General features: G+C 40.1%; 1 protein-coding gene across 1 annotated transcript in view; it reads right to left on the minus strand.

The window, feature by feature from the left end:
- Positions 1-894: 894 nt before the first annotated feature.
- Positions 895-14,932, minus strand: part of tacr1a (tachykinin receptor 1a) — a 31,162-nt gene continuing 17,124 nt past the window's right edge. The window contains exons 3-5 of the mRNA XM_062544034.1: positions 5,278-5,428; positions 1,960-2,156; positions 895-1,225 (exon numbers count right to left, since the gene is read on the minus strand). Coding sequence (XP_062400018.1) covers positions 895-1,225; positions 1,960-2,156; positions 5,278-5,428 — 679 coding nt within the window. The remainder of the gene's footprint in view (positions 1,226-1,959; positions 2,157-5,277; positions 5,429-14,932) is intronic.

The following is a 14,932-nucleotide window of genomic DNA, read 5'->3' on the forward strand; positions in this document are numbered from 1 at the left end:
ACATGGAAAACATAACAACGATAACAAAGTTGTGAAGCTCCAGTCATCTGCATTCTTGCCTGTGGCATGATCAAATTGAGTCTAATGTACACAAATCCATGGCTGCATTTGAGGTCAGTGGTTTTGACATACTCTTCTTCAGTGGAAAGCACTTTGAGTGAGCTTCAGTTTACAAGCTGCTATGAACAGGCAAACTGCAGTTAACAGTTTGAAGCCTAGCAGCTAATCAATACTGTAAAATATACATTCAGACAACGGAGGTTGGATTGCACAAACCACATCACCAACTGGTGTGCAGCGGGTAAACTAGGGATTATGAAACCAATGAGCCAGACTGCTGTGTGTGTGTGTGTGTGTGTGTGTGTGTGTGTGTGTGTGTGTGTGTGTGTGTGTGTGTGATTCATCAATGGCCACAGGAAATGAAAACGTCCAATAGCTTTAAATCTACACAAAGAAGGTGACTGTGCGATAGTGCCCTTGGTGAAACGATCCTGCCCAGAAACCAGGGCATGCTGTTTCAGCAGAGTTCAGCGGACATGCTGGCACACGGGTGATATGCACAGCGGCGACGCACACAAACACACATGAAAACACACACACACACACACACACACACACACACACACACACACACACACACACACACATAAAAACACACAGACACACGCACAAACCCACACACACACACACACACACACACACACACACACTCACTCACTCACTCACTCACTCACTCACTCACTCACTCACTCACTCACTCACTCACAAACACACACACATACACACTCACAAACAGTGAGTCTGACAGTGGATGAGCAGAGCTGGGGGTGTGCGAGAAGGAGCGAGGAGAAGCGAGGAAGCAAAGGAGCGAGGAGGAGGAGGAGGAGGAGGAGGCTACTCAGGCAGGTTGTTGCTGGAGTAGAAGCTGGAGGTCTCCGACACGGTCTTGGAGATGCTCCGTGACGAGGAGCCGTTGGAGGCCAGGTCAGCCGAGCTCCGGCGCGCAGCCGCGACTCCCCCCGCCGCACACACGCACGCCCCGGCCCTGGGGTCCTTGTCGGGGGCCTGCGGCAGCACCGTGGACATGGTGGTCTCCATGCGGCTGGTCTTGTACATGCTGGTCTGTGTGTGCAGATAGCGGGTGGACTTCATCTCCAGGCCCTCGTAGGCGCCTTCGGGCACAAACGGGCACCAGCGGAACGCTTGCTTGAAGCCGGCGCGGAACCTACAGCGCAAGACAAACAGGGTAAAGGCTGAGAGGAGGAGGATGGTGTGGGTTAAAGATATGGAAATCCTCCCTGGGATTTTGCGTCGACCACTTTGACTTTGCTAATTAGCACAATTCGTGCGCCAGCAAGGGGATCTAACAACACACACACACACACACACATGCTGGTTCAGGAGACGGATCCTCTTCACTAAGCCAGCAGCTTTCTTCTGGTTAGTTCGACCTCACAGACTCACATAATGAGCATTAAGTTCTCAGCACACAGATGTCGCAGGATTGTTGGTGCATTGATTGTAACCTTGAGAAACCCCTATCTGTCTCCAATAACTTTCACTTACTATAATATAGTCTTCTATAATTCTAACTTTATTGATACAATACTCTCTAACTTAATTATCCCGAAAATTGTTAGAATACATTCTTGCTGCACTCTGACAAGCAGCAAAATAATGCAAAGAGACATATTGGTGCAAACAAACAGGTGGAATTATTTGGGCATGTGCTGTCATCCATTTCACAAATAAATTTACATTTAACATGACAATGTCACATTCAGTGCTATCAATTCTTAGTAGGATGAAATGCACCCTGAGGAAAACCATGAGGCTCTTTCCTGGTCATGCGATGCCGTGAGAGGAAAACCAATGTGGCTCTTCCCTGCGTGAGAGAGAGAGAGAGAGAGAGAGAGAGAGAGAGAGAGAGAGAAGGGGCTCCACATGCTTCTGAGTTACCTGTCGTTGAGACAGCAGTAGATGATGGGGTTGTACATGGTGGAGCTCATGGCCAGCCACATGATGGCCAGGTACACCTGCTGGATGAAGGTCCTCTGCAGCAGGCTGGGGAAGAAGTGGCCCAGGAAGAAGTAGACGTGGAACGGCAGCCAGCAGACGGCGAAGGTGCACACCACCACAATCATCATCTTCACCACCTTCAGAGAGAGGTAGACACGGAAAAGGAGGGAGAGATGAGGTCGACAGAGAGATATACCTGAAAGCAATTCTTTCCTACAACATATTTTTCCCTACCGCAGCAATTTGTTCCGACCACATACTGTATGTCTTCCACCACTCTTATGATATAGTCAGGTTGATCAACTCAGGAGTGAAATCGCATGTGTTGAGTCCACAGGGAGAACCAAATCGTGGTAGAATTTTTCCGCATAGCTTATGGGAATGACAAGTGAATTTCTCTGTCCTTCACCTGATCAATACTATCTAGATGTTTACGTCTCCCTTTAGGAAAGCCATGAGATTAATTGAGATCAGTGTGGCGTTCTGGAGCTCCCGGATGAAACTGTGAGGATCTCACAGCATAGTATGGGGCCAGAACATACAGCCAGGAGACTGGATGAGGAACTCACACTTAGTCATCAGTGCGAGCACAGCTACAGGTGCCTTGCTGAGCTTGCAGAAGACAGAGTCCATGGATTTACAAGGCAAAGCCACCTCTTTGAAGTCTAGATGCATTCTGACAGATTCGGTAGATTATAACACAAGCTTTCTGAGCTAATGCAGCTCTATTCTGTTATCTCCTTTGCCCTTTGACAGACTGGGTAATTTGCTTGCTTATGACTGCTAATGCGCAACTTATTGAATGCTTTGTAGTATCCACGGCTTGAGAAAGGAGAAAGAAAGTTTATTGTGATGAACACATGAAAAATACGTTTTGCATTTGTTTTTAAGGTCTCTATTCAAGTTTCTGAGAATGTGTCCATGTAATACAAGGCTTCCTGATGATGACTTCAAGGCTTGTGGTGTAAAAGGCATAGACAAAGTCTTCAGCTTTCGAACATGTGAGTTTAGTATTGGATCGAAACAGTGAGTCAAGGAGTTCAGGGAGCCATGAGTCACGCTGAAAAAGGAACTGAGCTTATTGGTGTGATTTCAAATTGCCCCCCTGTGAATGAACAAGCTGCTATTAAGGCACTGATTGTACTGTGAAACTGAGCAATGTTCTGTATTGGCTAAACAGCAGAGAAGCGCCAAAGTCTGCTGCCCTTGTTACAAACTCAGCAGCTAAAAAGTGTTCTTCCGGACAACTGCCTAAATTGTGTTGTCCGTTATTACCCTTGCCAAGGTTAAATTGCAGCAAACCACGGATCCAGTTGGCACACTGTGTGCTGCAGGTATAGTGGCATTATAAATGGTCTATAAATGGAGAGGAAAGCCAGATAGATAACAAAACAAAAGAGAGGTTATTACTGGAGTAGAGCAATGAGGTGTATATTAGTCTTGAGTCTAGTATTCTATTCTAGGAAGTGCCATTATAAATGGTCTATAAATGGAGAGGAAAGCCAGATAGATAACAAAACAAAAGAGAGGTTATTACTGGAGTAGAGCAATGAGGTGTATATTAGTCTTGAGTCTAGTATTCTATTCTAGGCTGCCTTTTGTAAGAGCTGGCTATTGACCCATCCCACTCACGTGACCTTAGTAAGAGCGGCTGCCATTTTGGACATGTAGTGGACTGAAGTTTGAATGCAATGGACGAGAAAACGTAAATGAAAAACGAGTAAAATAAAAATGCAGAAAACACCTTCACTGTCCAGCGATGTAGGGCATTTACAGGGTGAGCAGAGGGATCGTCCCTGGAGCCGGTGGTCGCCATGTTATTACAGCTAAGGTTTGTTTACATTCACATTTAACGAACTGCATGTCGCACACTGAAACAAGTTAGTATCAACCAGTGGCATTTTCTCCCGGGAGCTAAGGCCCTCTCTTGTCCGACAATCACTATTGTAAATACAGGACTGTTTTGTGCATTCTTTCTTTGTGTGGAGATGTGTGAGGGAGGGAGAGAGAGAGACAGTGCGTGTGTGTTGCAGTTACCAATGACCCTCGTCCAGTCTGTTATGTGTTTTACATGGTCTGTAGGTTAGAGTAGGGATAATCAACGACGCGCCGTGCGTTTATAGGAAAATAATGCACGTTCGAAGTGGTAATAAGGACCCGACGCCGCAGGCGGAGGGGACTTTACACTTCGATAAGTGAACAACAAACAACTAAATACGTATTCGTCACTTGGCTTCCTCGGAAATGTCCCTTACGCCTCGTCACTGGTATTAACATAGCATTAACAAGTTGACCATGTTCGATTCCACTTATGCATGTGAGAAATCCTAGTCTACTATTCAGTTCAGAGGAGAGCTGAATTTAGTCAAATTGTGTTCGCTCTCGAAAGCTTTGCCCGCGGACATGCGATTGATCTTGCAAACGCAAACACGCATGCCAGAAATCTCTATCACATATTAAAAAATATAAAGACAAACTTGCGCTCACGAAGCAGACGATTAAAGCCTCAATGCTTGCATAAAACGTCACCTCACTGAATATGAGCCAAGGCCATCAGCAAGTCCATGCAGCACTAGAATGGGCCTGATGTTGAGTTTCGCAAATTACATGTCAAAGATATGTGTTGATAACTTTATTGTTACTTTGAGGCTACCAAAGGACGCTGTTGTTCTATTCCTTTCGATTATCCTTTTAATTGTTTCCGCGTGTTAGCCGTGGTAGACTACTGGTAGTTCATGTCCAAAATGGCACTTACTTTTGCTCTGACGTCACGTGGGATGGGTCAATAGGGACAGTGGATGTAAATGAGCTCTCAGCTAACTCCAGCTAGCAGGTTTTTTGTCTTTCCGTTAATGAGCATTGTCAACCACTTGTCCCTATTCACATTATCATTTTACAGAGTAAATGTAGAGTTGGCACTGACACTTCTTGCTTTTGTGAGACCAGGGATCCCTTGTAGAAGAGATGTAAGATCTCAATGGGACACTCCTGGTATAATAAAGGATGAATACAAAAATAAAAGTAAAACATTGTCTCCTGTCTCCTCTTGTTCTGTCTGCCTTTTTAAGCTAGGTCTGTGCCAATGCACAGCCTTTTGGGCTCTCTCCTGTCTCCTGTCCTGTCTATGCAATCAAGTTCAACCACATATGACTTTGGAACCTTTGCTTTGCTGTCTACCTCTTTACACAATCATGCTCGACCACAGATCGCTTAGAGGATTGGGGCCGCCGCCCAATCAATGGGTCCAGACATTGGTACCTTGCGCTTGGCAGTAAGCTGCTCCTTGTAGCGATCAGACGAGTCCCCGGGGATCTCGCTGGCCCACAGAGTGAGCCCCACCTCCAGGTAGGCACAGCCCATCACCAGCAGGGGCAGCAGGTAGATCAGCACAGCCAGCAACACATAGTAACTATAAGAGACCACAGGGAGAGAGAGAGAGAGAGAGAGAGAGAGAAAGTGAGAGAGAGAGAGAGAGAGAAAGAGAGAAAGGACAGAACAACAGATACAGAAAACAAGGGGAGTAATTAAGCGCAATCACAAGGGAAACTAGAAATGCAATTCCAAGGAATTACCAGTGCATGAAAATGCAAAAATAGATAGATAATGTAGATATGGTTACTAAGGTGTAGCTAGGGTAAACATGGTGGTTGCATAGTTTACAGAGAGTTGATAGTGTGAAGGTAGACAGTTTAAAGATGAAACATTCCAGTTTTAACTTAACTAATGATTTCTATTCATGTTAAAATGTTGATTAGCTAACTTAGCTAATGATTTCTAGCTGTTACGCTAAAAATGCTTATTATGCTAGCAATGCTAACTTTATTAACAATGCTAACCAGGTTGATTAGCTAACTTAACCGATGATTTCTAGCAGTAATGCTAAAAATGCTAACTATGCTAAATTCGCTAACAATGCTAACCAGGTTGATTAGCTAACTTAGTTGATGATTTTTTGCAGTTATGCTAAAAATGCTAACTATGCTAACAATGCTAACTATGCTAACCATGCTAACTTGCTAGTGAGGACTTTTATTTTGAAACATTTGTTGCTAGGGTATCCATGGTGGCCACTATCAGGAAACAAGAAGTTACTGCAGTATAATCATGTTGGTTGCTATGGAAACGGTCATAAACACTTAATTTTAATGGTTGCTATGTTGGTTGCTAGGTACATGGAGGTTTCATGTAGTTGACTGGAGGCATAGTGGATGATAACTGACAGTTGGAATGGTTGAACAGTTCAATAGTTGAGTAGTTTCAGTGGTTAAATGATTTAATAATGTATTATTGCAGTGAGGACCTTTATTTTGAAACAGTTGTGGACAGAGGAAGTAGTGAAACAGGATCTGTAGTCTTAATGAGATTGTATGCTTATAGCCTGAGACAGAAGGTGCCTCTCATATAGCGTTTACGCGTCCTCTCTCGCTCCTCACTGATCTACATAAAGAATGATGGAGCGGCAACAATGGGATAGTCTAGCCCTTCTTCTATCTTTCTTTATGTAGATCATTGAGGATCGAGGAGCGAGGGAGGACATATAAACGCTGCTTGAGAGGGACCCACAGTAAATACTTTAAAAGTTGTATGTAGATAGTCTAATTAATGTTGATAGACAGAATGTTTAATGGATGTTGATAGGCAGATTGTTTAATAGATATTGATTGACAGTTTAATGGGTGGATGAGTGAATGGTCTGAAGAAGATGAATGGATAGAAGGTTGGATGGAATGTGCCTTATATTCTTGTTAAGAGAGACACTGATACAGCTCTCTGAGAGTAGTTGATACAGGTATCATCAATTTAACTGGCTAGTCTGAGACAGAGTAAATAATTTAAAAGTTGAATGTAGATAGTCTAATTAATGTTGATAGACAGAGAGTTTAATGGATGTTGATAGACAGATTGTTTAATAGATGTTGATAGACAGTTTAATGGGTGGATGAGTGAATGGTCTGAAGAAGATGAATGGATAGAATGTTGGATGGAATGTGCCTTATATTCTTGTAGAATGGAGAGACACAGCTCTCTACTGAGAGTAGTGGATACAGATACAGGTGTAATCAATTTAACTGGCTAGTCTTAAGAGAGCCAGCCTGAGACAGAGTAGATTGTTTAAAAGTTGAATGTAGAGCGTCTTATTGATGTTGATAGGCAGACTGTTTAGAATGGGTGGATGAGTGAATGGTTTGAAGAAGATGAATGGATATAAAGTTGGATGGAATTAGGAGAACTTATTTTGATACTGTTGTGCGCAGAGGATACAGGGGAACAGAATATGTAGTCTTCAGAGAGATTGTATGGTTAAAGCCAGAGAAACTGACAGTTGGTGCCCAGGTGGCCGGCCACCTGGCCTAAGATTCTAATTGCTGCCGTGATGTCACAATGAGCAATGTTAAGTCTATGGGGAAATAGCTCAATGTTAAATCTATGGGGAAATCGTTTTTTAATTCATAGTTTAAAAAGTATAAAAGTTACAAAGTTGAAAAATACAAAGCACACATGGCATGAGCAAGACCTACGCAACAACGTTTGAATGAAGTTTCTACGTTAAACGGTTGAAGCTGAATTGCGAGCGTTAGAAGAAGAAGAGGAACTAGAAATGTAATTCCAAAAAATTACCAGTGCATGAAAATGCAAAAAAAGATAGATAATGTAGATATGGTTACTAAGGTGTAGCTAGGGTAAACATGGTGGTTGCGTAGTTTACAGAGAGTTGATAGTGTGCAGGTAGACAGTTTAAAGCTGAAACATTCCAGTTCTAACTTAACTAATGATTAGTTAAAATGTTGATTAGCTAACTTAGCTAATGATTTCTAGCAGTTGTGCTAAAAATGTTAATTATGCTAGCAATGCTAACTTTACTAACAATGCTAACCAGGTTGATTAGCTAACTTAACCGATGATTTCTAGCAGTAATGCTAAAAATGCTAACTATGCTAACAATGCTAGATTTGCTAACAATGCTAACCAAGTTGATTAGCTAACTTAGTTGATGCTTTTTTGCAGTTATGCTAAAAATGCTAGCTATGCTAACAATGCTAACCATGCTAACTAGATAACTTGCTGGTGAGGACTTTTATTTTGAAACATTTGTTGCTAGGGTATCCATGGTGGCCACTATCAGGAAACAAGAAGTTACTGCAGTATAATGTTGGTTGCTATGGAAACGGTCATAAACGCTTAATTTTAATGGTTGCTATGTTGGTTGCTAGGTACATGGAAGTTTCATGTAGTTGACTGGAGGCATAGTTGATGATAACTGACAGTTGGAATGGTTGAACAGTTAAATACTTGAGTAGTTTCAATGGTTAAATGATTTAATAGTGTATTATTGCAGTGAGGACTTTTATTTTGAAACAGTTGTGGACAGAGGAAACAGTTAACAGGATATGTAGTCTTCAGAGAGATTGTATGCTTAAAGCCAGAGAAACTGACAGTTGATACAGGTGTAATCAATTTAACTGGCTAGTCTTAAGAGAGCCAGAGTGTATCCTTAAAGCCTGAGACAGAGTAAATAATTTAAAAGTTGAATGTAGATAGTCTAATTAATGTTGATAGACAGAGAGTTTAATGGATGTTGATAGACAGTTTAATGGGTGGATGAGTGAATGGTCTGAAGAAGATGAATGGATAGAAAGTTGGATGGAATGTGCCTTATATTCTTGTAGAATGGAGACACAGCTCTCTACTGAGAGTAGTGGATACATATACAGGTGTAATCAATTTAACTGGCTAGTCTGAAGAGAGCCAGCCTGAGACAGAGTAGATTGTTTAAAAGTTGAATGTAGATTGTCTAATTGATGTTGATGGGCAGACTGTTTAGAATGGGTGGATGAGTGAATGGTTTGAAGAAGATGAATGGATAGAAAGTTGGATGGAATTAGGAAGACTTATGTTGATACAGGGGAACAGAAAATGTAGTCTCAAGAGAGCCAGTGTAAAGCCTGAGAGAGAGCTGCTGCACCTGGACTGGCCACCTGGCGTAACATTCTAATTGCTGCCGTGATGTCATAATGAGCAATGTTAAGTCTATGGGGAAATTGTTAATAGTTTTTATTTAATAGTTCAAAAAGTATAAAAGTTACAAAGTTGAAAAATACAAAGCACCCATGTCCTAAGTAAGACCTACGTAATAAAGTTTGAATGAAGTTTCTAGGTTGAACGGTTGAAGCTGCATTAAGAGCGTTAGAAGAAGAAAAATAACTAGAAATGCAATTCCAAGGAATTACCAGTGCATGAAAATGCAAAAATAGATAGATAATGTAGATATGGTTACTAAGGTGTAGCTAGGGTAAACATGGTGGTTGCATAGTTTACAGAGAGTTGATAGTGTGAAGGTAGACAGTTTAAAGATGAAACATTCCAGTTCTAACTTAACTAATGATTTCTATTCATGTTAAAATGTTGATTAGCTAACTTAGCTAATGATTTCTAGCAGTTACGCTAAAAATGCTTATTATGCTAGCAATGCTAACTTTACTAACAATGCTAACCAGGTTGATTAGCTAACTTAACCGATGATTTCTAGCAGTAATGCTAAAAATGCTAACTATGCTCAATTTGGTAACAATGCTAACCAGGTTGATTAGCTAACTTAGTTGATGATTTTTTGCAGTTATGCTAAAAATGCTAACTATGCTAACAATGCTAACTATGCTAACCATGCTAACTAGCTAACTTGCTAGTGAGGACTTTTATTTTGAAACATTTGTTGCTAGGGTATCCATGGTGGCCACTATCAGGAATCAACAAGTTACTGCAGTATAATCATGTTGGTTGCTATGGAAACGGTCATAAACACTTAATTTTAATGGTTGCTATGTTGGTTGCTAGGTACATGGAGGTTTCATGTAGTTGACTGGAGGCATAGTGGATGATAACTGACAGTTGGAATGGTTGAACAGTTCAATAGTTGAGTAGTTTCAGTGGTTAAATGATTTAATAATGTATTATTGCAGTGAGGACCTTTATTTTGAAACAGTTGTGGACAGAGGAAGTAGTGAAACAGGATCTGTAGTCTTAATGAGATTGTATGCTTAAAGCCTGAGACAGAAGGTGCCTCTCATATAGCGTTTACGCGTCCTCTCTCGCTCCTCACTGATCTACATAAAGAATGATGGAGCGGCAACAATGGGATAGTCTAGCCCTTCTTCTATCTTTCTTTATGTAGATCATTGAGGATCGAGGAGCGAGGGAGGACATATAAACGCTGCTTGAGAGGGACCCACAGTAAATACTTTAAAAGTTGTATGTAGATAGTCTAATTAATGTTGATAGACAGAATGTTTAATGGATGTTGATAGGCAGATTGTTTAATAGATATTGATTGACAGTTTAATGGGTGGATGAGTGAATGGTCTGAAGAAGATGAATGGATAGAAGGTTGGATGGAATGTGCCTTATATTCTTGTTAAGAGAGACACTGATACAGCTCTCTGAGAGTAGTTGATACAGGTGTAATCAATTTAACTGGCTAGTCTGAGACAGAGTAAATAATTTAAAAGTTGAATGTAGATAGTCTAATTAATGTTGAGAGTTTAATGGATGTTGATAGACAGATTGTTTAATAGATGTTGATAGACAGTTTAATGGGTGGATGAGTGAATGGTCTGAAGAAGATGAATGGATAGAATGTTGGATGGAATGTGCCTTATATTCTTGTAGAATGGAGAGACACAGCTCTCTACTGAGAGTAGTGGATACAGATACAGGTGTAATCAATTTAACTGGCTAGTCTTAAGAGAGCCAGCCTGAGACAGAGTAGATTGTTTAAAAGTTGAATGTAGAGCATCTAATTGATGTTGATAGGCAGACTGTTTAGAATGGGTGGATGAGTGAATGGTTTGAAGAAGATGAATGGATATAAAGTTGGATGGAATTAGGAGGACTTATTACAGTGCATGAAAATGCACTGTACTGTTCTTCCTAGTCTTCTACTTCAACTTCTTATTATTACAGTGCATGAAAATGCACTGTACTGTTATTCCAAGTCTTCTTATTACAGTGCATGAAAATGCACTGTACTGTTCTTCCAAAGTCTTCTTATTATTACAGTGCATGAAAATGCACTGTACTGTTCTTCCTAGGCTTCTTATTATTCCACTACTTCTTCTAACGCTCGCAATTCATCTTGAACCGTTTAACGTAGAAACTTGATTCAAACTTTGCTACGTAGGTCTTACTAAGGAGACCTGTGCAATGTATTTTTCAACTTTGTAACTTTTATACTTTTTAAACTATAAATTAAAAACTATTAAACATTTCCCCATAGACTTAACATGGCTCATTATGACATCACGGCAGCAATTAGAATGTTACCCCAGCTGGTCAGCCACCTGGGCACCAACTGTCAGTTTCTCTCAGGCAGACAATCTCTCTGAAGACTACATATTATGTTCCACTGTATCCTCTGCGCACAACAGTATCAAAATAAGTCCTCCTAATTCCATCCAACTTTATATCCATTCATCTTCTTCAAACCATTCACTCATCCACCCATTCTAAACAGTCTGCCTATCAACATCAATTAGACGCTCTACATTCAACTTTTAAACAATCTACTCTGTCTCAGGCTGGCTCTCTAGCCAGTTAAATTGATTACACCTGTATCTGTATCCACTACTCTCAGTAGAGAGCTGTGTCTCTCCATTCTACAAGAATATAAGGCACATTCCATCCAACATTCTATCCATTCATCTTCTTCAGACCATTCACTCATCCACCCATTAAACTGTCTATCAACATCTATTAAACAATCTGTCTATCAACATCCATTAAACTCTCTGTCTATCAACATTAATTAGACTATCTACATTCAACTTTTAAATTATTTACTCTGTCTCAGGCTTTAAGAGTACACTCTGGCTCTCTTAAGACTAGCCAGTTAAATTGATTACACCTGTGTCAACTACTCTCAGAGAGCTGTATCAGTGTCTCTCTTAACAAGAATATAAGGCACATTCCATCCAACCTTCTATCCATTCATCTTCTTCAGACCATTCACTCATCCACCCATTAAACTGTCAATCAATATCTATTAAACAATCTGCCTATCAACATCCATTAAACATTCTGTCTATCAACATTAATTAGACTATCTACAAACAACTTTTAAAGTATTTACTGTGGGTCCCTCTCAAGCAGCGTTTATATGTCCTCCCTCGCTCCTCGATCCTCAATGATCTACATAAAGAAAGATAGAAGAGGGGCTAGACTATCCCATTGTTGCCGCTCCATCATTCTTTATGTAGATCAGTGAGGAGCGAGAGAGGATCGCGTAAACGCTATATGAGAGGCACCTTCTGTCTCAGGCTTTAAGCATACAATCTCATTAAGACTACAGATCCTGTTTCACTACTTCCTCTGTCCACAACTGTTTCAAAATAAAGGTCCTCACTGCAATAATACACTATTAAATCATTTAACCATTGAAACTACTCAACTATTGAACTGTTCAACCATTCCAACTGTCAGTTATCATCCACTATGCCTCCAGTCAACTACATGAAACCTCCATGTACCTAGCAACCAACATAGCAACCATTAAAATTAAGTGTTTATGATCGCTTCCATAGCAACCAACATGATTATACTGCAGTAACTTCTTGTTTCCTGATAGTGGCCACCATGGATACCCTAGCAGCAAATGTTTCAAAATAAAAGTCCTCACTAGCAAGTTAGCTAGTTAGCATGGTTAGCATAGTTAACATTGTTAGCATAGTTAGCATTTTTAGCATAACTGCAAAAAATTATCAACTAAGTTAGCTAATCAACCTGGTTAGCATTGTTAGCAAATTTAGCATTGTTAGCATAGTTAGCATTTTTAGCATTACTGCTAGAAATCATCGGTTAAGTTAGCTAATCAACCTGGTTAGCATTGTAAGTAAAGTTAGCATTGCTAGCATAATTAGCATTTTTAACGTAACTGCTAGAAATCATTAGCTAAGTTAGCTAATCAACATTTTAACATTAATAGAAATCATTAGTTAAGTTAGAACCGGAATGTTTCATCTTTAAACAGTCTATCTTCACACTATCAACTCTCTGTAAACTATGCAACCACCATGTTTACCCTAGCTACACCTTAGTAACCATATCTACATTATCTATCTATATCTGCATTTTCATGCACTGGTAATTCCTTGGAATTGCATTTCTAGTTCTTCTTCTAACGCACGCAATTCAGCTTCAACCGCTTAACGTAGAAACTCCATTCAAACTATGTCGCGTAGGTCTTACTTACGCGATGTGTGCTTTGTATTTTTCAACTTTGTAACTTTTATACTTTTTAAACTATTAGTTAAAAACTATTACAATTTCCCCCATAGACTTAACATTGCTCATTATGACATCACGGCAGCAATTAGAATGTTACGCCAGGTGGCCAGTCCAGGTGCAGCAGCTCTCTCTCTCTCTCTCAGGCTACATACACTGGCTCTCTTAAGACTAGCCAGTTAAATTGATTACACCTGTATCTGTATCCACTACTCTCAGTAGAGAGCTGTGTCTCTCCAGTCTACAAGAATATAAGGCACATTCCATCCAACTTTCTATCCATTCATCTTCTTCAGACCATTCACTCATCCACCCATTAAACTGTCTATCAACATCTATTAAACAATCTGCCTATCAACATCCATTAAACTCTCTGTCTATCAACATTAATTAGACTATCTAGTATCTACATTCAACTTTTAAATGATTTACTCTGTCTCAGGCTTTAAGAGTACTCTGGCTCTCTTAAGACTAGCCAGTTAAATTGATCACACCTGTGTCAACTACTCTCAGAGAGCTGTATCAGTGTCTCTCTTAACAAGAATATAAGGCACATTCCATCCAACCTTCTATCCATTCATCTTCTTCAGACCATTCACTCATCCACCCATTAAACTGTCAATCAATATCTATTAAACAATCTGCCTATCAACATCCATTAAACATTCTATCTATCAACATTAATTAGACTATCTACATACAACTTTTAAAGTATTTACTGTGGGTCCCTCTCAAGCAGCGTTTATATGTCCTCCCTCGCTCCTCGATCCTCAATGATCTACATAAAGAAAGATAGAAGAAGGGCTAGACTATCCCATTGTTGCCGCTCCATCATTCTTTATGTAGATCAGTGATGAGCGAGAGAGGACGCGTAAACGCTATGAGAGGCACCTTCTGTCTCAGGCTTTAAGCATACAATCTCATTAAGACTACAGATCCTGTTTCGCTACTTCCTCTGTCCACAACTGTTTCAAAATAAAGGTCCTCACTGCAATAATACACTATTAAATCATTTAACCATTGAAACTACTCAACTATTGAACTGTTCAACCATTCCAACTGTCAGTTATCATCCACTATGCCTCCAGTCAACTACATGAAACCTCCATGTACCTAGCAACCAACATAGCAACCATTAAAATTAAGTGTTTATGACCGTTTCCATAGCAACCAACATGATTATACTGCAGTAACTTGTTTCCTGATAGTGGCCACCATGGATACCCTAGCAACAAATGTTTCAAAATAAAAGTCCTCACTAGCAAGTTAGCTAGTTAGCATGGTTAGCATAGTTAGCATTGTTACCATAGTTAGCATTTTTAGCATAACTGCAAAAAATCATCAACTAAGTTAGCTAATCAACCTGGTTAGCATTGTTAGCAAATTTAGCATTGTTAGCATAGTTAGCATTTTTAGCATTACTGCTAGAAATAATCGATTAAGTTAGCTAATCAACCTGGTTAGCATTGTTAGTAAAGTTAGCATTGCTAGCATAATAAGCATTTTTAGCGTAACTGCTAGAAATCATTAGCTAAGTTAGCTAATCAACATTTGAACATGAATAGAAATCATTAGTTAAGTTAGAACTGGAACGTTTCATCTTTAAACTGTCTACCTTCACACTATCAACTCTCTGTAA

Source organism: Sardina pilchardus, chromosome 8 (assembly GCF_963854185.1).
Source record: "Sardina pilchardus chromosome 8, fSarPil1.1, whole genome shotgun sequence".
Lineage (NCBI taxonomy): Eukaryota > Metazoa > Chordata > Actinopteri > Clupeiformes > Clupeidae > Sardina > Sardina pilchardus.